At 44.9% G+C, this 24,285-nt stretch overlaps 1 protein-coding gene across 2 annotated transcripts in view; it reads left to right on the top strand.

Annotated features, from left to right (window-relative positions):
- The window catches only part of LOC133543490 (tetratricopeptide repeat protein 39C-like), a 42,705-nt gene that overhangs the window by 14,518 nt on the left and 3,902 nt on the right, over positions 1-24,285 (top strand). For both annotated transcript variants that reach the window (XM_061888077.1, XM_061888076.1), the window contains 9 exons: positions 1,699-2,026; positions 2,087-2,249; positions 8,867-8,960; positions 9,024-9,131; positions 9,190-9,299; positions 9,369-9,492; positions 12,199-12,296; positions 12,359-12,463; positions 20,146-20,184. In XM_061888077.1, coding sequence (XP_061744061.1) covers positions 1,699-2,026; positions 2,087-2,249; positions 8,867-8,960; positions 9,024-9,131; positions 9,190-9,299; positions 9,369-9,492; positions 12,199-12,296; positions 12,359-12,463; positions 20,146-20,184 — 1,169 coding nt within the window. The remainder of the gene's footprint in view (positions 1-1,698; positions 2,027-2,086; positions 2,250-8,866; positions 8,961-9,023; positions 9,132-9,189; positions 9,300-9,368; positions 9,493-12,198; positions 12,297-12,358; positions 12,464-20,145; positions 20,185-24,285) is intronic.

Raw genomic sequence — 24,285 nt, 5'->3', positions numbered from 1 at the left:
CAAGTAAACACTCTGTAGTACTGCTCGTATCGCACATGATGTCACACACGAGTAAACACACTGCAGGACCGCTCGTATTGCACATGATGTCACACACAAGTAGACACTGCAGGACTGCTTGTATCGCACCTGATATCACAAACAAGTAAAAACTCTGTAGGACTGCTTGTATCGCACATGATGTTACACACAAAGAAACAAACTTCAGGACTGCTTGTATCGCACATGATATCATACACAAGTAAACACACTGCAGGACCGCTCGTATTGCACATGATGTCACACACAAGTAGACACTGCAGGACTGCTTGTATCGCACCTGTTATCACAAACAAGTAAACACTCTGTAGGACTGCTTGTATCGCACATGATGTTACACACAAAGAAACAAACTTCAGGACTGCTTGTATCGCACATGATATCATACACAAGTAAACACTCTAGGACTGCTCGTATTGCACATGATGTCACACACAAGTAAACACTCTGCAGGACTGCTCGTATCGCACATGATGTCACACACTAGTAAACACACTGCAGAACTGCTTGTCGCACATGATGTCACACACTAGTAAACACACTGCAGAACTGCTTGTCGCACATGATGTCACACACTAGTAAACACAATGCAGGACTGCTCGTATCGCACATGATGTCACAAACAAGTAAACACGCTGCAGGACTTCTTGTATCACACATGATATGATACACAAGTAAACACTCTGTAGGACTGCTTGTATCGCACATGATGTTACACACAAAGAAACACACTGCAAGACTGCTTGTATCGCACATGATATCATACACAAGTAAACACTGTAGGACTGCTTGTATCGCACATGATGTTACACACTAAGAAACACTGCAGGACTGCTTGTATCGCACCTGATATCACAAACAAGTAAACACTCTGTAGGACTGCTCGTATCGCACATGATGTCACACACTAGTAAACACTCTGCAGGACTGCTCGAATCGCACATGATGTCACACACTAGTAAACACTCTGCAGGACTGCTCGTATCGCACATGATGTCACACACTAGTAAACACTCTGCAGGACTGCTCGAATCGCACATGATGTCACACACAAGTAAACACTCTGTAGTACTGCTCGTATCGCACATGATGTCACACACAAGTAAATACACTGCAGGACTGCACGTATCGCACATTATGTCACACACAAGTAGACACTGCAGGACTGCTTGTATCGCACCTGATATCACAAACAAGTAAACACTCTGTAGGACTGCTCGAATCGCACATGATGTCACACACTAGTAAACACTCTGTAGTACTGCTCGTATCGCACATGATGTCACACACAAGTAAATACACTGCAGGACTGCACGTATCGCACATTATGTCACACACAAGTAGACACTGCAGGACTGCTTGTATCGCACCTGATATCACAAACAAGTAAACACTCTGTAGGACTGCTCGTATCGCACATGATGTCACACACTAGAAAACAGAACTGAGGTAGTCAAAACTAGCATAACAAAACATGATCCGGGCACCGGATCATAACAAAGCGACTTATTTGACATGGCATATGATAACGGAAAAAGTGAGCTGCACTAAAAAGCCCTCATTGCTACTGGCTACCTTAGACCTGACTACTGGTCAATGGCCAGCAAGCAGGAGTCACCTACTTTGGACCGCAACTGACCTTGTCACCTTTGCACACAGCGTACATGAAGGGCGGCTGGATCCTGCGCAAGGCCTGGAAGATGTACAACAAGTGCCACAGCGACATCAGCCAGCTGCAGGCGGGCGGCGAGTCTCCGCCCGCCGACAACGCCAACCACAAGCCGGCGGCGGTGGACAACGAGGCCCTGGAGCGCCTGAAGGGCTCGGTCAGCTTCGGCTACGGCCTGTTCCACCTGTGCATCTCCATGGTGCCGCCGCACCTGCTGAAGATCATCAACCTGCTGGGCTTCCCCGCCGACCGTATCCAGGGCCTCTCCTCGCTGATGTACGCCAGCGAGAGCAAGGACATGAAGGCGCCGCTCGCCACGTCAGTATTTCTTAGGCTCCTGGCTCTGCGCCGCCACGTCTGACCTGCTCCCTTCCGCAGGTTGGCCCTCTTGTGGTACCACACGGTAGTGCTGCCTTTCTTTGCGCTGGACCACACGCACAGCGGCCTGGCGGAAGCTAAAGATATCCTGCAGAGGAAGTCGCTGGTTTACCCAAACTCCTCCCTCTTTATGTTCTTCAGGGGGCGTGTCCACCGGCTGGAGGTGGGTGCAGAGGAGTAGACACATTAAGGATCATGGTGCTAGAGAGCGTGCAAATGTTAGCTAGTCCGGAAGCCAGACGGGTACGATGGGTATGCAAGCTTAGCTTACGTAGCTACGTTGCTAGATGGTAGGTGGAGAGAGAAGACGGTCAGTGGGTAGTTGTCAAGGATTGAGAACTTGATCAGTATTGCCAGGTTCAAACACCGGTGGCATCTATTAAACAAGACAAGAGGCAAAGAATTAAACAGAGAGAGATTTCAATTTGGACTCAATTGTACTGGAGACTGTACTCTGGTACAGTCTCCAGTACGCTCTGGCGAAAGATTGTACAAGTCCTCCTTAATTTGACTTTCTCCGACTACGTGGCCACAGCTGTTTGTAAGGGACGAGGGTCGTATACTGTTCACAGAAAAGGTCGTAAAACAGTTCGAAGAAGAGGTTCGTAAAAGAGTTGAAAAAGGAAGTCGCCTGGAGGGGACTCCGGTCCTGCTTCCTCCTCGCTCCCTACACAGTGGAGTTTTACGAGCCTTACTCTTGGTAGGTTCCAAAGACAGCTTTTGGTCTTCTCGTTGGGAACTCAATGTAACACAAAGTTTTTGTGATAATTGAGGAGAAACGCCGGGACACTGTACTCTGGTACAGTCTCCAGCGCGCTCTGGCGAAAGATTGTACAAGTCCTCCTTTATTTGACTTTCTCCGACTACATGGCCACAGCTGTGTCTAAGGGACGAGGGTCGTATACTGTTCACAGAAAAGGTCGTAAAACAGTTCAAAGAAGAGGTTCGTAAAAGAGTTGAAAAAGGAAGTCGCCTGGAGGGGACTCCGGTCCTGCTTCCTCCTCGCTCCCTACACAGTGGAGTTTTACGAGCCTTACTCTTGGTAAGTTCCAAAGACAGCTTTTGGTCTTGTCGTTGGAAAGTGGAGTTTTACGAGCCTTACTCTTGGTAGGTTCCAAAGACAGCTTTTGGTCTTCTCGTTGGGAACTCAATGTAACACAAAGTTTTTGTGATAATTGAGGAGAAACGCCGGGACACTGTACTCTGGTACAGTCTCCAGCGCGCTCTGGCGAAAGATTGTACAAGTCCTCCTTAATTTGACTTTCTCCGACTACATGGCCACAGCTGTTTCTAAGGGACGAGGGTCGTATACTGTTCACAGAAAAGGTCGTAAAACAGTTCAAAGAAGAGGTTCGTAAAAGAGTTGATAAAGGAAGTCGCCTGGAGGGGACTCCGGTCCTGCTTCCTCCTCGCTCCCTACACAGTGGAGTTTTACGAGCCTTACTCTTGGTAGGTTCCAAAGACAGCTTTTGGTCTTCTCGTTGGGAAGTGGAGTTTTACGAGCCTTACTCTTGGTAGATTCCAAAGACAGCTTTTGGTCTTCTCGCTGGGAACTCAATGTTACACAAAGTTTTTGTGATAATTGAAGAGAAACGCTGGGACACTATACTCTGGTACAGTCTCCAGCGCGCTCTGGCGAAAGATTGTACAAGTCCTCCTTAATTTGACTTTCTCCGACTACATGGCCACAGCTGTTTGTAAGGGACGAGGGTCGTATACTGTTCACAGAAAAGATCGTAAAACAGTTCAAAGAAGAGGTTCGTAAAAGAGTTGATAAAGGAAGTCGCCTGGAGGGGACTCCGGTCCTGCTTCCTCCTCGCTCCCTACACAGTGGAGTTTTACGAGCCTTACTCTTGGTAGGTTCCAAAGACAGCTTTTGGTCTTCTCGCTGGGAACTCAATGTAACACAAAGTTTTTGTGATAATTGAGGAGAAACGCCAGGACACTGTACTCTGGTACAGTCTCCAGCGCGCTCTGGCGAAAGATTGTACAAGTCCTCCTTAATTTGACTTTCTCCGACTACATGGCCACAGCTGTTTGTAAGGGACAAGGGGGTCGTATACTGTTCACAGAAAAGGTCGTAAAACAGTTCAAAGAAGAGGTTCGTAAAAGAGTTGAAAAAGGGAAGTCGCCTGGAGGGGACTCCGGTCCTGCTTCCTCCTCGCTCCCTACACAGTGGAGTTTTACGAGCCTTACTCTTGGTAGGTTCCAAAGACAGCTTTTGGTCTTCTCGTTGGAAAGTGGAGTTTTACGAGCCTTACTCTTGGTAGATTCCAAAGACAGCTTTTGGTCTTCTCGCTGGGAACTCAATGTAACACAAAGTTTTTGTGATAATTGAGGAGAAACGCCGGGACACTGTACTCTGGTACAGTCTCCAGCGCGCTCTGGCGAAAGATTGTACAAGTCCTCCTTAATTTGACTTTCTCCGACTACATGGCCACAGCTGTTTGTAAGGGACGAGGGTCGTATACTGTTCACAGAAAAGGTCGTAAAACAGTTCAAAGAAGAGGTTCGTAAAAGAGTTGAAAAAGGGAAGTCGCCTGGAGGGGACTCCGGTCCTGCTTCCTCCTCGCTCCCTACACAGTGGAGTTTTACGAGCCTTACTCTTGGTAGGTTCCAAAGACAGCTTTTGGTCTTCTCGCTGGGAACTCAATGTAACACAAAGTTTTTGTGATAATTGAGGAGAAACGCCGGGACACTGTACTCTGGTACAGTCTCCAGCGCGCTCTGGCGAAAGATTGTACAAGTCCTCCTTAATTTGACTTTCTCCGACTACATGGCCACAGCTGTTTGTAAGGGACGAGGGTCGTATACTGTTCACAGAAAAGGTCGTAAAACAGTTCGAAGAAGAGGTTCGTAAAAGAGTTGAAAAAGGGAAGTCGCCTGGAGGGGACTCCGGTCCTGCTTCCTCCTCGCTCCCTACACAGTGGAGTTTTACGAGCCTTACTCTTGGTAGGTTCCAAAGACAGCTTTTGGTCTTCTCGCTGGGAACTCAATGTAACACAAAGTTTTTGTGATAATTGAGGAGAAACGCCGGGACACTGTACTCTGGTACAGTCTCCAGCGCGCTCTGGCGAAAGATTGTACAAGTCCTCCTTAATTTGACTTTCTCCGACTACATGGCCACAGCTGTTTGTAAGGGACGAGGGTCGTATACTGTTCACAGAAAAGGTCGTAAAACAGTTCAAAGAAGAGGTTCGTAAAAGAGTTGAAAAAGGAAGTCGCCTGGAGGGGACTCCGGTCCTGCTTCCTCCTCGCTCCCTACACAGTGGAGTTTTACGAGCCTTACTCTTGGTAGGTTCCAAAGACAGCTTTTGGTCTTCTCGTTGGAAAGTGGAGTTTTACGAGCCTTACTCTTGGTAGGTTCCAAAGACAGCTTTTGGTCTTCTCGTTGGGAACTCAATGTAACACAAAGTTTTTGTGATAATTGAGGAGAAACGCCGGGACACTGTAATCTGGTACAGTCTCCAGCGCGCTCTGGCGAAAGATTGTACAAGTCCTCCTTAATTTGACTTTCTCCGACTACATGGCCACAGCTGTTTCTAAGGGACGAGGGTCGTATACTTTTCACAGAAAAGGTCGTAAAACAGTTCAAAGAAGAGGTTCGTAAAAGAGTTGAAAAAGGAAGTCGCCTGGAGGGGACTCCGGTCCTGCTTCCTCCTCGCTCCCTACACAGTGGAGTTTTACGAGCCTTACTCTTGGTAGGTTCCAAAGACAGCTTTTGGTCTTCTCGCTGGGACTTCAATGTAACACAAAGTTTTTGTGATAATTGAGGAGAAACGCCGGGACACTGTACTCTGGTACAGTCTCTAGCGCGCTCTGGCGAAAGATTGTACAAGTCCTCCTTAATTTGACTTTCTCCGACTACATGGCCACAGCTGTTTGTAAGGGACGAGGGTCTTATACTGTTCACAGAAAAGGTCGTTAAACAGTTCAAAGAAGAGGTTCGTAAAAGAGTTGAAAAAGGGAAGTCGCCTGGAGGGGACTCCGGTCCTGCTTCCTCCTCGCTCCCTACACAGTGGAGTTTTACGAGCCTTACTCTTGGTAGGTTCCAAAGACAGCTTTTGGTCTTGTCGTTGGAAAGTGGAGTTTTACGAGCCTTACTCTTGGTAGATTCCAAAGACAGCTTTTGGTCTTCTCGCTGGGACTTCAATGTAACACAAAGTTTTTGTGATAATTGAGGAGAAACGCCGGGACACTGTACTCTGGTACAGTCTCCAGCGCGCTCTGGCGAAAGATTGTACAAGTCCTCCTTAATTTGACTTTCTCCGACTACATGGCCACAGCTGTTTCTAAGGGACGAGGGTCGTATACTGTTCACAGAAAAGGTCGTAAAACAGTTCAAAGAAGAGGTTCGTAAAAGAGTTGAAAAAGGAAGTCGCCTGGAGGGGACTCCGGTCCTGCTTCCTCCTCGCTCCCTACACAGTGGAGTTTTACGAGCCTTACTCTTGGTAGGTTCCAAAGACAGCTTTTGGTCTTCTCGTTGGAAAGTGGAGTTTTACGAGCCTTACTCTTGGTAGGTTCCAAAGACAGCTTTTGGTCTTCTCGTTGGGAACTCAATGTAACACAAAGTTTTTGTGATAATTGAGGAAAAACGCCGGGACACTGTACTCTGGTACAGTCTCCAGCGCGCTCTGGCGAAAGATTGTACAAGTCCTCCTTTATTCGACTTTCTCTGACTACGTGGCCACAGCTGTTTGTAAGGGACGAGGGTCGTATACTGTTCACAGAAAAGGTCGTAAAACAGTTCAAAGAAGAGGTTCGTAAAAGAGTTGAAAAAGGGAAGTCGCCTGGAGGGGACTCCGGTCCTGCTTCCTCCTCGCTCCCTACACAGTGGAGTTTTACGAGCCTTACTCTTGGTAGGTTCCAAAGACAGCTTTTGGTCTTCTTGTTGGGAAGTGGAGTTTTACGAGCCTTACTCTTGGTAGATTCCAAAGACAGCTTTTGGTCTTCTCACTGGGACTTCAATGTAACACAAAGTTTTTGTGATAATTGAGGAGAAACGCCGGGACACTGTACTCTGGTACAGTCTCCAGCGCGCTCTGGCGAAAGATTGTACAAGTCCTCCTTAATTTGACTTTCTCCGACTACATGGCCACAGTTGTTTCTAAGGGACGAGGGTCGTATACTGTTCACAGAAAAGGTCGTAAAACAGTTCGAAGAAGAGGTTCGTAAAAGAGTTGAAAAAGGGAAGTCGCCTGGAGGGGACTCCGGTCCTGCTTCCTCCTCGCTCCCTACACAGTGGAGTTTTACCAGCCTTACTCTTGGTAGGTTCCAAAGACAGCTTTTGGTCTTCTCGTTGGAAAGTGGAGTTTTACGAGCCTTACTCTTGGTAGATTCCAAAGACAGCTTTTGGTCTTCTCGTTGGGAACTCAATGTAACACAAAGTTTTTGTGATAATTAAGGAGAAACGCCGGGACACTGTACTCTGGTACAGTCTCCAGCGCGCTCTGGCGAAAGATTGTACAAGTCCTCCTTAATTTGACTTTCTCCGACTACATGGCCACAGCTGTTTCTAAGGGACGAGGGTCGTATACTGTTCACAGAAAAGGTCGTAAAACAGTTCAAAGAAGAGGTTCGTAAAAGAGTTGAAAAAGGGAAGTCGCCTGGAGGGGACTCCGGTCCTGCTTCCTCCTCGCTCCCTACACAGTGGAGTTTTACGAGCCTTACTCTTGGTAGGTTCCAAAGACAGCTTTTGGTCTTCTTGTTGGGAAGTGGAGTTTTACGAGCCTTACTCTTGGTAGATTCCAAAGACAGCTTTTGGTCTTCTCGCTGGGACTTCAATGTAACACAAAGTTTTTGTGATAATTGAGGAGAAACGCCGGGACACTGTACTCTGGTACAGTCTCCAGCGCGCTCTGGCGAAAGATTGTACAAGTCCTCCTTAATTTGACTTTCTCCGACTTCATGGCCACAGCTGTTTGTAAGGGACGAGGGTCGTATACTGTTCACAGAAAAGGTCGTAAAACAGTTCAAAGAAGAGGTTCGTAAAAGAGTTGAAAAAGGAAGTCGCCTGGAGGGGACTCCGGTCCTGCTTCCTCCTCGCTCCCTACACAGTGGAGTTTTACGAGCCTTACTCTTGGTAGGTTCCAAAGACAGCTTTTGGTCTTCTCGTTGGGAACTCAATGTAACACAAAGTTTTTGTGATAATTGAGGAGAAACGCCGGGACACTGTACTCTGGTACAGTCTCCAGCGCGCTCTGGCGAAAGATTGTACAAGTCCTCCTTAATTTGACTTTCTCCGACTACATGGCCACAGCTGTTTCTAAGGGACGAGGGTCGTATACTGTTCACAGAAAAGGTCGTAAAACAGTTCAAAGAAGAGGTTTGTAAAAGAGTTGAAAAAGGGAAGTCGCCTGGAGGGGACTCCGGTCCTGCTTCCTCCTCGCTCCCTACACAGTGGAGTTTTACGAGCCTTACTCTTGGTAGGTTCCAAAGACAGCTTTTGGTCTTCTCGTTGGGAAGTGGAGTTTTACGACCCTTACTCTTGGTATGTTCCAAAGACAGCTTTTGGTCTTCTCGTTGGGAAGTGGAGTTTTACGAGCCTTACTCCTGGTAGGTTCCAAAGACAGCTTTTGGTCTTCTCGCTGGGAACTAAATGCAACACAAAGTTTTTGTGATAACTGAGAAACAATGATTCTAACAAGTATACGCCAGTGGCTACATCACAGCAACTCCTAGCAAGTGGCTAGCTGGTGATGTAGCCAAATAGACGTATCGCTAGGTTGCCAGATACATTGAGGTACAAAATGAGTTGAGGTACCTGTCCTCTGTCCGCAGTGCCACATCAACATTGCTCTGGCTTGTTTCCACGACGCATTAGAACTGGCTTCAGACCAAAGAGAGCTCCAGCACGTGTGTCTGTATGAGATCGGTACGTGTCTGATTGCCCACGTTGCTGCCGGAGCCATGGTCTTGATTGGTCTTTGTGCGGCAGGCTGGTGCAGCATGATCGAGATGAACTTTGAGGACGCCTACCAGGCCTTTGAGCGGCTGAAAAACGAGTCGCGCTGGTCGCAGTGCTACTACGCCTACTTAACGGGAGGTCAGCTTGTTAGTATTAGCATTGTAGCATGCGTCTCAATCCTTGTGTTTCTTGTCAGTGTGCCAGGGCGCCTCGGGTGATCTGGACGGAGCCAGCCGAGTCTTCAAAGACGTCCAGAAGCTGTTCAAGAGGAAAAACAACCAGATTGAGCAGTTTGCCGTCAAAAGGGTGGGCGCCGCCCAAGAGTGAACGCCTCTCCGGACTGGATCGAGCCGTTTGCTTTGTGTGTGTGCGCAGGCGGACAGGCTGAGGAAGATCTCGCCCAGCAGGGAACTTTGCATCCTGGGCGTCATCGAAGTCTTGTATCTGTGGAAGGCTCTTCCTAACTGCTCCTCCACCAAGCTGCAGATCATGAACCAAGGTGATCATTCTTGCTCTAACCTTCACGTCAACATGGCTGTACGCCTAACAAGCAGCCACCACTAGAGGGTCAGATAGAATCACACCCGTTTACTCCCTACAGTCTCAGTGCATACTTAGTTGAGTAGGTTGAGATTGGAGTTTTCATGTTAGCATTACGCCAGTTTTAGAGCGTACTGCATGTTGTACGAAGCATTTAGAAGTGTGCTTAAAAGCTGACTTTAAATGCAGACAATATTCCTCAAAATCATAAACTCAGGCCCCTTCAATATAAGCAGGCTACATAGGCCAGACTTTGCGGAAACTGGCGCGACGCATCAGGCAGCCTAAAAACACCCGGAGAAGGGAGACTGAAGCAGAGCTCAAAAAGGCAGGTAACCAGCCGGAGGGAGGCAGAAAGTATAGCCCAACGCCCCTTCTACACTAAGCCGGCTAAGGTTATCCAGGGTAAATCCCACTTGTCAGCCAACCTTCTGTACTATGAAGGCTACATAGGCCAGACTTTGCGGAAACTGGCGCGACGCATCAGGCAGCCTAAAAACACCCGGAGAAGGGAGACTGAAGCAGAGCTCAAAAAGGCAGGTAACCAGCCGGAGGGAGGCAGAAAGTATAGCCCAACGCCCCTTCTACACTAAGCCGGCTAAGGTTATCCAGGGTAAATCCCACTTGTCAGCCAACCTTCTGTACTATGAAGGCTACATAGGCCAGATTTTGCGGAAACTGGCGCGAGGCATCAGGCAGCCTAAAAACATCCGGAGAAGGGAGACTGAAGCAGAGCTCAAAGAGGCAGGTAACCAGCCGGACGGATTCAGAAAGTATAGCCTAAGGCCCCTTCTAAGGTTATCCAGGGTAAATCCCACTCGTCAGGCCCCTTCTACACCAAGCAGGCTACGTAGGCCAGACTTTGCGGAAACTCGCGCGACGCATCAGGCAGCCTAAAAATTTGGTGAAGGAGAAATTATGTTGGGGGGTTGTTTTTCAGGAGTTGGGCTTGGCCCCTTAGTTCCAGTGACAGGAACTTTGAATGCAAACATGTTAGCACATTAGCTAATGCTAGCTTCATTACATTACGATAGCAAGTACACATAAGCATTGAAAACAGTCCGACAGAAATCACTCACGGGATGGTTTAGTAAGTAAGAATTGTTATAGTTAAATTGTAAAACTTTAGTAAGTAAGAATAGTTTTGTTGTAAAACTTACAAACGTTGCAAAAGTTTGGGAACAACAGCAACTCAGCCACCAAGTGGTAGGCCACGTAAACTGACAGCTATGCTGAAGCGTATAGTGCAAAGACTTTCTGCACAGTCAGTTGCTACAGAGCTCCAAACTTCACGTGACCTTCCAATTAGCCCACGTACAGCACCCAGAGAGCTTCACGGAATGGGTTTCCATGGCCGATCAGCTGGATCTAAGGCATAAATCGCCAAGTCCAATGCAAAACGTGGGATGCAGTGTTGTAAAGCATGTCGCCACTGCACTCTAAGGCGGTGGAGTCATGAATCATGCTTTCCCATCTGGCAATCTGATGGACCAGTCTGGGTTTGGAGGTTGCCAGGGGAACGTTACATTTCGGAGAGCATTGTGCCGAGTGTGAAATTTGGTGGAGGAGGAATTATGGTGTGGGATTGTTTTTCAGGAGTTGGGCTAGTTCCCCTTAGTTCCAGTGACAGGAACTTTGAATGTTAACATCTTAGCACATTCGCTACTGCTAGCTTCATTACATTATGATAAGCATTGAAAACAGTCCGACAGAATTCAGTAAGAATTGTTGTAGTTGTATTGTAAAACTTTAGTAAGTAACATTAGTTTTGTTGTAAAACTTACAAACGTTGCTTGGCGGGAAGAATGAAGAATCCTTTCGAGCGCAAATGCTAGGGAGACTGGAAGACAGAACGGCACTTATACTTCCGGCTCCAAACAGAAATACGGTAGAAATTCGAACATCAATCAATCAATCAATCAATGTTTATTTATATAGCCCCAAATCACAAATGTCTCAAAGGACTGCACAAATCATTACGACTACAACATCCTCGGAAGAACCCACAAAAGGGCAAGGAAAACTCACACCCAGTGGGCAGGGAGAATTCACATTCAGTGGGACGCCAGCGACAATGCTGACTATGAGAAACCTTGGAGAGGACCTCAGATGTGGGCAACCCCCCCCCTCTAGGGGACCGAAAGCAATGGATGTCGAGCGGGTCTAACATGATACTGTGAAAGTTCAATCCATAGTGGCTCCAAGACAGCAGTGAGAGTCCCGTCCACAGGAAACCATCTCAAGCGGATCAGCAGCGTAGAGATGTCCCCAACCGATACAGGCGAGCGGTCCATCCTGGGTCCCGACGAGCGGTCCATCCTGGGTCTCGACTCTGGACAGTCAGTACTTCATCCATGGTCATCGGACCGGACCCCCTCCACAAGGGAGGGGGGGACATAGGAGAAAGAAAAGAACATGAGCGAACTTGTCCAAAAAACAAACAATAACACACCATTTCAGTGTCCCTGCATGTGTTTTATGACAACTATTTGCATCACGTCTGTCAGCCAAGAAAAATCCCTGATTTAGCCGCACTCGCAGGGCTCAAAGCGTAGGTAAAAAGTAGCGGCTTACAGTCCGGAATTTACGTTAACGTTCTCTTTGAAATATGTCCCCGGTGAGCATTTTCTGGTGTTTCCAACAATACGACCATGGTGTTGTTCAGTGTTGCAGCGTCTGGACGACACGTCTTGCAGAGGCCTCCAACATCTCCTCCTGGGCTCCATCCACAAGTGTCACGGGAACCTGAGGGACGGCGTGCAGGTAGTGGACCACTCGGACTTGTCATGTCAGACTGCATCACTGGCCGTGCGCCTTCTTTGCAGTCGTTCCAGATGGCGGCCCGAGACCAATACGGACGGCAGATGAATTCCTACGTTCAGCCGTACGCCGTCTACGAACTGGGCTGCATACTGCTCGCCAAGCCAGAGGTCAGTCTGATGCTCACTGATACTTTTTGGGTGTGTTAAAAACATCTGATTTGCATGGTAACGTTTTAAAATGAGCTGACGATGACAACTGTGCTGTCCATTAAAGGGGAACATTATAACAATTTCAAAAGGGTTAAAAACAATAAAAATCAGTTCCCAGTGGCTTGTTGTATTTTTTAAAGTTTTTTTTCAAAATTTTACTGGTCTCGTAATATCCCTAAATAAAGCTTTAAAGTGCCTTATTTTCGCTATCTTCGAAACCACTATCCATTTTCCTGTGACGCCATACAATGCTGCCAATGTAAACAAACAACGGGAATACCACAGCAAGATATAGCGACATTAGCTCGGATTCAAACTCGGATTTCACCGACTTAAGCGATTCAACAGATTACGCATGTATTGAAACGGATGGTTGGAGTATGAAAATATTGAAGAAGAAACTGAAGCTATTGAGCGAATAGCTATTGACGCTATTCATAGCCATAGCATGGCCGAATAGCTGCGTTAGCATCGGCGGTCAAATGTGCGGACCAAACGATCAGGACTTTCGCATCTTTTGACACTGCAGCAACTTAAATCCGTCGATTGGTAAGTGGTTTTTTTCGCATTAAATGTGGGTGGAAGGAAACGTAATATAGTTGCAAATGCATCTACAGGTTATCCATACATCTCTGTGCCATGTCTGCTTTAGCACCGCCGGTAAATAGCATGTTAGCATCGATTAGTGTAGCATGTTAGCATCGATTAGCTGGCAGTCAACATCAACAAAACTCCTCTTTGTGATTTCGTTGACTTTATGGTTGCAAATGCATCTGCAGGTTATCCATACATCTCTGTGCCATGTCTGTCTTAGCATCGCCGGTCAAATTTGGAGACACTCCGGCACATTCAATGGGGGTCTGGCGGCAGATTTCTTGCCAGTGGTGCAACTTGAATCCCTCCCTGTTAGTGTTGTTACACCCTCCGACAACACACCGTCGAGGCATGATGTCTCCAAGGTTCCAAGAAATAGTCAAAAAAACGGAAAATAACAGAGCTGAGACCCGGTGTTTGTAATGTGTTGAAAATGAAAATGGTGGCTGTGTTACCTCGGCGACGTCACATTCTGACGTCATCGCCTCCAGCGCGATAAACAGAAAGGCGTTTGATTCGCCAAAATTCACCCATTTAGAGTTCGGAAATCGGTTAAAAAAATAGATGGTCTTTTTTCTGCACCATCAAGGTATATATTGATGCTTACATAGGTCTGCTGATAATGTTCCCCTTTAAGACAGTGGTCCCCCACCTTTTTGTAGCTGCGGACCGTTCAACGCTTGATAATTTGGGGGGGAATTTTATTACATTTTTTAAAAAATTTTTGTCATGAAAAAGGGAGGTTTTTTGGGTTGGTGCACTAATTGTAAGTGTATCTTGTGTTTTTTTAATGTTGATTTAATGAAAATAATAATAATAATAATACTAATGAATTAAGAGGAATTTTTGGACGGGTGAACGGATGAAGTGGGTTGAAAAATGTGGAAGGAGTAGTCGAATAGAAAAAAGGATCAAAAAAGGATTTGAAAAAAAAACACGCAATTCTGGGAATTCTTGGAATTTTTTTTTTAACTTGGAAAAATGATAGTTTGTATCACCAGGATGAGTGGAATGGTTTGAATCGGTTGAAAAATGTGGGAATGGTGGAAGTTTGAAAAATGGACAATTTATTTCAAATAGTAAAAATGTTCCTGAAAACTCTTGGAAATCCGGGATTTTTTTTTAATTGTTGAGGGAGAGCGCACAACTTAGAACAGGCTGAATATTTAGGAATTTGAATGGTTTGAATTGGATGAAAAATATGGGAATTTCATTAAAATTTGGGAATTGAGGGAAAAGGGGGAATTTTTGGGAAATGTTCAAAGACTTGAATGGTCTGAAGTAGTTGAAATGGTTGGTGTTGGAATTTTTCAAATCGGTTGAGAAATGTTGAAGTAGTAACATTTGTATTTGAGAAATGGTATTAAAGAATTCCAGGAATTTCGGGAAAACCCGGAATTTTTGGAAAAATGTTCAAAGACTTGAATGGTCTTAAGGAGTTGAAATGGTTGGTGTTGGAATTTTTCAAATCGGTCGAGAAATGTTGAAGTAGTAACATTTGTATTTGAGAAATGGTATTAAAGAATTCCAGGAATTTCGGGAAAACCCGGAATTTTTGGAAAAATGTTCAAAGACTTGAACGGCCTGAAAGAGTTGAAATGGTTGGTGTTGGAATTTTTCAAATCGGTCGAGAAATGTTGAAGTAGTAACATTTGTATTTGAGAAATGGTATTAAGGAATTCCAGGAATTTCGGGAAAACCCGGAATTTTGGGAAAAATGTTCAAAGACTTGAACGGCCTGAAGGAGTTGAAATGGTTGGTGTTGGAATTTTTCAAATCGGTCGAGAAATGTTGAAGTAGTAACATTTGTATTTGAGAAATGGTATTAAGGAATTCCAGGAATTTCGGGAAAACCCGGAATTTTGGGAAAAATGTTCAAAGACTTGAACGGTCTGAAGGAGTTGAAATGGTTGGTGTTGTAATTTTTCAAATCGGTCGAGAAATGTTGAAGTATTAACATTTGTATTTGAGAAATGGTAATAAGGAATTCCAGGAATTTCGGGAAAACCGGGAATTTTGGGGAAATTTTTAAAAGACTTGAATGGTCTGAATGAGTTGAAACGGTTGGTGTTGGAATTCTTCAAATCAGTCAAAAAATGTTGAAATAGTAACATTTTTATTTGAGAAATGGTATTAAGGAATTTCGGGAAAACCGGGAATTTTTGGAAAAATGTTCAAAGACTTGAATGGTCTGAATGAGTTGAAACTGTTGGTGTTGGAATTCTTCAAATCAGTCAAAAAATGTTGAAATAGTAACATTGTTTATTTGAGAAATGGTATTAAGGAATTCCTGGAATTTCGGGAAAACCCGGAGTTTCAGGTTTTCCGGGACATTTTTTACCAATCAAAGTGAATTGGACATTTTTCAAACTTCCATCATTTTCACATTTTTCAACCTATTCAAACCATTTCACTTTCAACACATTCCACCATTCTGGAACTTCAAACTTCCTGTTTTCCAAGTTCCCCAAAAATTCCAGGGTTTACAAGATTTCCTGCTTTTCCAAAGCTCTACTTCAACCCTTTTTTCTGGCGACTACTCCTTCCACATTTTTCAAGACATTTCAAGCGTTTCGCCACCAAATCATTCCTCTTAATCAGGACAAAATCAAAGTTGTTTTTTGAACCGGAAAAATTCCCGGTTTTCCTGAAATTACAGGAATTCCACTATATCAATTCTCAATTTAACATTTTACTACTTCAACGTTTCTCCAACAAATTGAAAAATTTAAATACCAACCATTTCAACTCAATCAGATCGTTGAAGTTTTTTTTGTTGCAATTTTCAAAAAAAATTCCCTCTTTTCCCAAAATTCCCAAATTTTTTCTGAAATTCCCATTGAAATCAATAGGACATTCTTCAAAGTTCCACAATGTCCACATTTTTCACCTGATTTGAACGTTTCCAACTTCAAAATATTCCGCCCGTTCAGGAATTGTGTGCTCTACTTCAACATTTCCCGGATTACCCATGATTCCTTTTTTGTGTGCATTTTCCCATTCAAAATGAATATGCCATGTTCAAACTTTCAAACTTCCACAATTCCCACATTCTTCAACCCATTGAAAGCATTCCACTTTTAACACATTCCACCATTCTGGGAATTCAAACTACCCTTTTTCCAAGTTCAAAAAAATTCCAGGATTTTCCAGGATTCCTGCTTTTCCAAAGCTCTACTTCCAACATTTTTTTCTGGCGACTACTCCTTCCACATTTTTCAACACCGTTCCACCGTCAAAACATTCTTCTTAATCCGGAAATCTGGAAAAACTCCCAGTTTTCCAGAAATCCCAGGAATTCCATTTTACCATTTCTCAATTCAACATTTCTCCACCGAATTGGAAAATTTAAACACAAACCATTTCAACTCATTCAGACCATTCACGTTTTTGTTTTGTTTTTTACAATTTTCAAAAAAATTCCCTCTTTTCCCAAAATTCCCAAATTTTTTCTGAAATTCCCATTGAAATCAATAGGACATTCTTCAAAGTTCCACAATGTCCACATTTTTCACCTGATTTGAATGTTTCCAACTTCAAAATATTCCGCCCGTTCAGGAATTGTGTGCTCTACTTCAACATTTCCCGGATTTCCCATGTTTCCTTTTTTGTGTGCATTTTTCCCATTCAAAATGAATTGGCCATGTTCAAACTTCCACAATCCCCACATTCTTCAACCCATTGAAAGCATTCCACCTTTAACACATTCCATCATTCTGGAAAATTAAACTACCCTTTTTCCAAGTTAAAAAAAATCCAGGATTTTCCAGAATTCCTGCTTTTCCAAAGCTCTACTTCCAACATTTTTTTCTGCCGACTACTCCTTCCACATTTTTCAACACCGTTCCACCGTCAAAACATTCTTCTTAATCCGGAAATCTGGAAAAACTCCCAGTTTTCCCGAAATTCCAGGAATTCCATTTTACCATTTCTCAATTCAACATTTCTCCACCGAATTGGAAAATTTAAACACAAACCATTTCAACTCATTCAGACCATTCACGTTTTTGTTTTGTTTTTTACAATTTTCCCAAAAATTCACGCTTTTCCCGAAATCCCCAATTTTCTCTGAAATTCCCATTGAAGTCAATGGGACATTCTTCAAAGTTCCACAACTTCCACATTTTTCTCCTGATTGGAACTGTTCCAACTTCAAAATACTCAGTGTGCTCAACTTCAACAATTATAAAAACATTTCCCATGATTCCTTTTTTGTGTGCATTTTCCCCATTCAAAATGAATTGGCCATTTTCAAACTTCCACAATTCCCACATTCTTTAACCCATTCAAAGTATTCCACCTTCAACACATTCCATCTTTCTGGGAATTCAAACTACCCTTTTTCCAGGTTCAAAAAAATTCCAGATTTCCCCGCAATTCCCTAATAACATTTACTACTTCAACATTTCCTGCCCGATTTAAACAATTCCAACAGCAACCAATTCAGCTCATTTATGACATTCCTGCTCCTAATCCAGGGGTCGGGAACCTTTTTGGCTGAGAGAGCCATGAAAGCCAAATATTTCACAAAGTATTTCCGTAAGAGCCATATAAAATTTTTCAACACTGAATACAACTAAATTTGTGCATTTTTAAGTATGACCAACATTTGTAGAGTATAATAAGTCCCTTATTCTTTTTAACAACATTGTTATTATAAAAGTTAACCAATAATACATATAATACTTCTTACCATTAATGCGACATCTTGAACAGGTGCGGTAGAAAACGGATGGTTGGATTAAAATGCATGAGAATGTTTTATAATTTGAAGGTTATTTTTGATACTGTGATTACCAGCGGAATTATTCATTACTTATCGTGTTAAGCAATGTCAGCTAAGATTTATCTGAGAGCCATAGGTTCCCTACCCCTGGTTTAAGCGTTAGACACCTTTTTACCTGCACCCTGCCTCCCGCTGTTTCCCACATCTACAAAGCAATTAGCTACCGACTGCCACCTACTGATATGGAAGAGTATTAAACGGTTACTCGGCGTAGCTCGGTTGGTAGAGTGGCCGTGCTAGCAACCTGAGGGTTCCAGGTTCGATTCCCGCTTCCGCCATCCTAGTCACTGCCGTTGTGTCCTTGGGCAAGACACTTTTACACACCTGCCCCCAGTGCCACCCACACTGGTTTAAATGGAACTTAGATATTGGGTGTCGCTTTGTAAAGCGCTTTGAGTCACTAGAGAAAAGCGCTATGTAAATATAATTATCTGAGAGCCATATGCAGTCATCAAAAGAGCCACATCTGGCTCTAGAGCCATAGGTTCCCTACCCCTGTCCTAATCATTTCCAAAAATTCCCACTTTTCCCCAAATTTCCAGGAAGTTCCCATTGAAATGAATGGGACATTTTTCCAAGATGCATATTTCCCACATTTTTCAACCTCTTTAAACCATTCCAACATTAACACATTCCACTCATCCTGGACATTTAAATTAACACTATCCTAAGTTCCAAACCAAATTCCAGTTTTCCTGGAAATTCAAACTCTTCAACATTCAAACTATTCTTACATTCATACTATATTCTGTCAGCATTTCACTTCAACTTCAGCATGGGAGAATTCACATGCAACTCCTTCAGTAATTGCCTCTTCTAGTTACAATTGAAATCATGTTTTGAATAGTAAATAAATATATTTTTATATTAAATAACAAACAACAATTAAAGCTGCAAGCAGCGATGGACGGGACCGACTTTTGCTGGTGTTTCCTGCCGTTACCCATTCAACATATCTTTACCTGCACATTACCTACCTACCCTGCATCCTGGGGTCACATTGGTGCTTCTTTCTGTCACCCATACATGCTGGTGCTTCCTGCCTTCACCCAGACAACATATCTTCACCTTCACATTACCTACCTTCTCTGCATCCTGGAGTCAAACTGGCGCCTCCTTATTTCACCCAGTCAACATATCTTTACCCGCACAGTACCTACCTTCTCTGCATTGTGTGGTCCCGCTGGTGCTACCTGCTATCTTGAGACGGCAGCAGCGCAGCAGCATCAGCGCAGCGGTTCTTTGAAGGCTCGTAAAATCAAAACCGGAGCAGTTATTAAAACTCTTTTCTCAACTTTTAATCAGAAGGGTTTAATCTCTCTCCTGTGCGAGTTTGAAGCCGACACAACAAACGCGCTCAGAGGAGATAATGTTTGAAAAAAGGTGACGGGTTTTTACAAAACTTTTGTTTTGAAGGGGTAATTGCCAACTTCCTGTTGATTTTGCTGAAGGATAAAAATGAATGAAATGTATGTCTAAGTGAGACCTACATGGAGTTTTCTTTTCATTTCTCTACGACATTCCTACCGGAAGTTACAGGCAGTTTTGTCTGTGTTTTCGTCCCTAGAGCAGTTTTGTCAGTGTTTTGTTCCTAGGGGATGCTAGAGCGCAATTTTGAGTTTTGGGATTTTTTAAAATTTTTTATTAGATCGCAATTTTCGCCATTCCTGATATGTGTGTCCAGTTTGGTGAGTTTTGAAGCATTTTAAGGGGGTCAAATTACAGTTCAAAGAGGCTAAAATTAAAAAAATATTTAGGAAACTTTTCTTTTGAAGGGGTTTTTGCCAACTTCTTATTGATTTTTGCTGAAAGAGGTCAGTATATGACATCTAGGTCTAAATCAGACCTACATAGAGGTTTTTGTTTCATGTCTCTACGACATTCCTAACGGAAGTTACAAGCAGTTTTGTCTGTGTTTTTTCCTAGGGGGCGCTAGAGCGCAATTTTGAGTTTTGGTTTTTTGATTACATCGCAATTTTTGTCAGTCCTGATGTGTGTGTTAAATTTGGTGAGTTTAGAATAATGTTAAGGGGGTCAAATTATAGCTCAAAGAGGCGGCGGTATATCAATAATAAAACCTTAGAAATACAATAGAGTCCTCCGTCCCAAAGGGACATTCGGTCCCAATTATTTATTTACTCCAGTTTAAATGAATTGCTGAAAGATAATGACATTTATTTCATTGTCTCCCGTTTGATCCTCCTTAATTTGCAAGGTGTGTGTTAATAAACATTTCTTATTTTGTCTTTACGCCGACCAGACTGTGGGCAAAGGGAGATCCTTCTTACTTCAAGCCAAGGTAACGTCATGAGCTCAACATTTGTCAAAAGTGAAAACTAACACAATGAATTGCACTGACCTCAAGGGGTCCTATCCTACGTCTGCAACTTTCCAGACTTTTAAATATGTTTCGAACTCCTGTTGGGGTTAACGTGGGGAGAAGGAGGCTGCAGAACAAGGTAAAATGCTGTGGAAGGATAAGTAAGAAAATACAATCTAGACTGGGCTTCTAAGGGGGCCCAGTCTGGTGTGGGAAAAAAAAAACCTCCATGGCAAAGCACATATACATATTACAACATACAACTCGAGATATCTAGCAACAGAGGGGATGGAGTGCGGGGTCATGGTGGCAGGCCGCAGCTCTCAGGCGCTGCCCATCCTTCCATCGCCCCTATGGGATTTGCGTCGAGGGCGTTGGATTGGGGGGGGGGGGGGGGGGGGGTATGTAGATAGATTAGATAGTACTTTATTTATTCCGTCAGAAGAGTTCCTTCAGGAAAATTAAAAATTTCAGCACAATCCCATTCAAGATCAGACAAACATTACAGGGAGACAGAACAGGATCGCTGACGGGTCTGCCGGCTTCCAGCGCCCCTTACAAAAAAGATGAGATACAGGTAAACCGGGGGGGGGGGGGGGGGGGGGGGGGGGGTAGAAAAAAAATAGAAGATTAAAATAAAATTAAAAAAATCGGTCTTAGCCTGGGCCCTGGAGAGGGGGTGCAGACTGAGGCCAAGAGAAAAAAACAACAACAACTCATAGCCATAGTACACATCCCTCTTACATGTGTGTAAGAGGGAAACATCAAACATCAAAGAACACAGAGGACATGAAAGACATTAAAGCAGCAGATACAAGCAGACACTTCTACTTACAGCTATGAATAAAAAGTAAATGAAACATATCCACTGTGGTGGCCTCTGCGGTGTTCCACGCCATCGTCCGCTGGGGAGGAGGGAGCATGGCCAGAGACAGGAGCAGACCCAACAAAGCAACCAAGAGAGCAGACTCCACTCTCGGCCAGTGTCCAGTCCGCATGGATGAGCGAGGATACGTCCAAGGTGACTGAGGTGTCCGACACCTGCTCACCCAGCCAAGACACCGCGAAGCCTCTCCGTCCCGGCCCTCAGTGCTAGCTCCGCAGCCCTGTCCCCTCATCCGCATCTCCTCCAGTCCCTCCAAACAGACTGCGGTGTGGCAGAGACCCAGCAGCTGGTCTCCATGGCCAAAAGGCTCCCGGGAAGCAGATCCTGAAGTCCACAAAAAAAGCACCACAGAGGTCACGAAAGTGCCACCCCTTGTCACACAGTCCCAAAGGGTCTCGGACTAAAAGGCAATGTATGTGTGGCGTATATTTTTGTGGATGAATGTTTGTGTGTAAGCTTGTAGTATGTTTCTGCTCCGCGGCCTTGATCTTGTGCAGTCGCTAGTCCAAAGTCAACAGCAACAGGTGTGTGTCCATGAGGACAAGAAGGGAGTTTGTTGTGTCTTCGCTGCACTGTCCTTCGGGAGAGTCTCGAAGCCAGGGAAACAATCCAAGTTGGAATTTTTTGTATATGAGTGAAAGTAAAATTAGCTTTTCACTCTAAATTGTCTATGACTGGTCCTCAAACCTTGTGATCCAAATCACAAGAGTGTCCACAGTTCTTCCCGCATCCTCCAATCAGTTGTGGCAGCTTTGGGGTACTTTGCAGACTGCCAGGAACTTCCAATTTGTCAACAAACCAGAGCAACGCTTACTCCAATCAGCAAATGTCCTGTTGCCAGGCCCGCGGCACGCCTTCTTCTCCCAAGAGTCCGTCGTGTGTCCAGCACCAACCTCTCCATCATGACAAGCAGGTTCCCCCAAACCCAAGATCTTGTCAATTTCGTTGAGGCCAGTTAAATAGTTCCAATGTAGATTTGGAGAGCAGTGCAAAAAGAGGCAACAAAAAAGTTAAGACAAAACAAGACAAAGAAGCAACCAGGAGGGATAAGGGAGAGGAAAGGGGAGCGTCCACCCTCGATGTGCCAGAGAGAAAGAGATTTGATGTTGACTTAGTCATTATTTTGTCTTAGTAAGTCAATATTTACTAAGTCAAAATAATGACATACTTAGTATCTCAGGTAACCAAGGCTGTTTTGTGTTTTGTTTTTACTTTACTTAAAAAACATCGATATATGTATATATCGTATATCGCCACTCAGCATACGGAGCGGAAAACACAACCAAAAATTGTAGGCTTCTTCACGCGACGAAGCCGGCCTACTTCACCACAGTCTGTAGTCTATTGTCCCCCTCAGACTGTGGTGAGATGGCGACGTGGCGAAATTACACTGTTCTTTACAGCCACCCACCCCCTACCCTGTCCGTCCGCCTGTCCCGGGCGACGCCCCTAGAGAGACACCACCTTGACTAACATACCTTCTGGGGGAAACACTGGACTTAGACTTTCTTTTAATTGCCATTCAAATTTGAACTTTACAGTACAGATAAAAACAACATTTTGTTGCATTGGCTCATAGTGCAGGATGAAAGAGCAATAAGGTGCAGATATAAATAAATTAATGTACAGATAAATATGTTGCACTTTTGCATATGCATCCACATTTATGGATGCATGTTATATTGTCTTTGTATTCCAGCAGGTTAATCCATTTTTGGGGGAATTGAGGGCATTATTATGATGTGTTCAAGAGTCTTATGACTAGGATGAGAATCAGCACCTTCAAGTCCGAGTCCATGGTTCTTGCCCGGAAAAGATTGGAGTGCCATCTCCAGGTTAGGGGGGAGATCTTGCCCCACGTGGAGGAGTTCAAGTACCTCGGAGTCTTGTTCACGAGTGAGGGAAGAGTGGATCGTGAGATCGACAGGCGGATCGGTGCGGCGTCTTCAGTAATGCGGACGCTGTATCGATTCGTTGTGGTGAAGAAGGAGCTGAGCCGGAAGGCAAAGCTCTCAATTTACCGGTCGATCTGCATTCCCATCCTCATCTATGGTCATGAACTTTGGGTTATGACCGAAAGGACAAGATTACGGGTACAAGCGGCCCACCCTATCCCTCCCTTAGAGATAGGGTGAGAAGCTCTGCCATCCGGGGGGAGCTCAAAGTAAAGCCGCTGCTCCTCCACATGGAGAGGAGCTCGATGAGGTGGTTCAGGCATCTGGTCAGGATTCAACCCGAACGCCTCCCTAGGGAGGTGTTTCGGGCTTGTCCGACCAGTAGGAGGCCACGGGGAAGACCCAGTACACGTTGTCTCCCGGCTGGCCTGGGAACGCCTCGGGATCCCCCGGGAGGAGCTGGACAAAATGGCTGGGGAGAGGGAAGTCTGGGCTTCCCTGCTTAGGCTGCTGCCCCTGCAATCCGGCCTCGGATAAGCGGAAGAAGATGGATGGATGAAGAGCCTTACGGCCTGAGGGAAGAAGCTGTTACAGACCCAATGAAAAAAACTAAAAACCTGGAGGTCCTGCTGCGGAAGGCTGTGGAATCTCTTTCTCAATTCCAGCAGTGAAAACAGTCCTTGGTGGGGGTGGGAGGAGTCTATACAGATTTTCTGAGCCTTGGTCAGGCAGTGGCTTTTTGCGATTTCCCGGATAGGAGGAAGAGGAGTCCTGATGATCTTTTCCGCCGTCCTCACCACTCTCTGCAGAGACTTCCAGTCTGAGACACTGCAGGCTCCAGTCCAGACAGAGATGCAGTTGGTCAGTGGCCTCTTTATGTCCTGGGCATGACGTTAAAGTGCATCCGGCAATGAAGGCTCCTCTAAGAGGTCTTGGGGCACTAGGACGTTAACCCCTTTACCACTGTTACCCCAGGTGGCCCTTGGCAAATGCCTACTGCCTGACTCCCCCCTAGCCAGGGATACGGTGAAGACCTCAACGGCAGAGCAGGCGGAAGACGGTAGATTCAAGACCTACCACAACGGCTGCGATGGTGGAAGAAGGTTGCACCAGAAAAGGGTCCCCAGTCGTTTTGGACTCCATGCCACTGGACCCTGACCCGATTCTGTCAAGGATCGTGTGACGACTTATCAGTGCACCAGTCTCCCCACATTAAGCTAAGTCACGCACAGGCTTCCTCCATAAAGGAGGATCGTCATACTCGCTTCAAGTGACCGCCGAGAATATGCTAAGAGAGGG

This window comes from Nerophis ophidion, linkage group LG26 (assembly GCF_033978795.1).
Source record: "Nerophis ophidion isolate RoL-2023_Sa linkage group LG26, RoL_Noph_v1.0, whole genome shotgun sequence".
NCBI lineage: Eukaryota > Metazoa > Chordata > Actinopteri > Syngnathiformes > Syngnathidae > Nerophis > Nerophis ophidion.
Note: the sequence above shows the minus strand (reverse complement) of the source record. Positions and strands in the feature narration are given on the sequence as shown.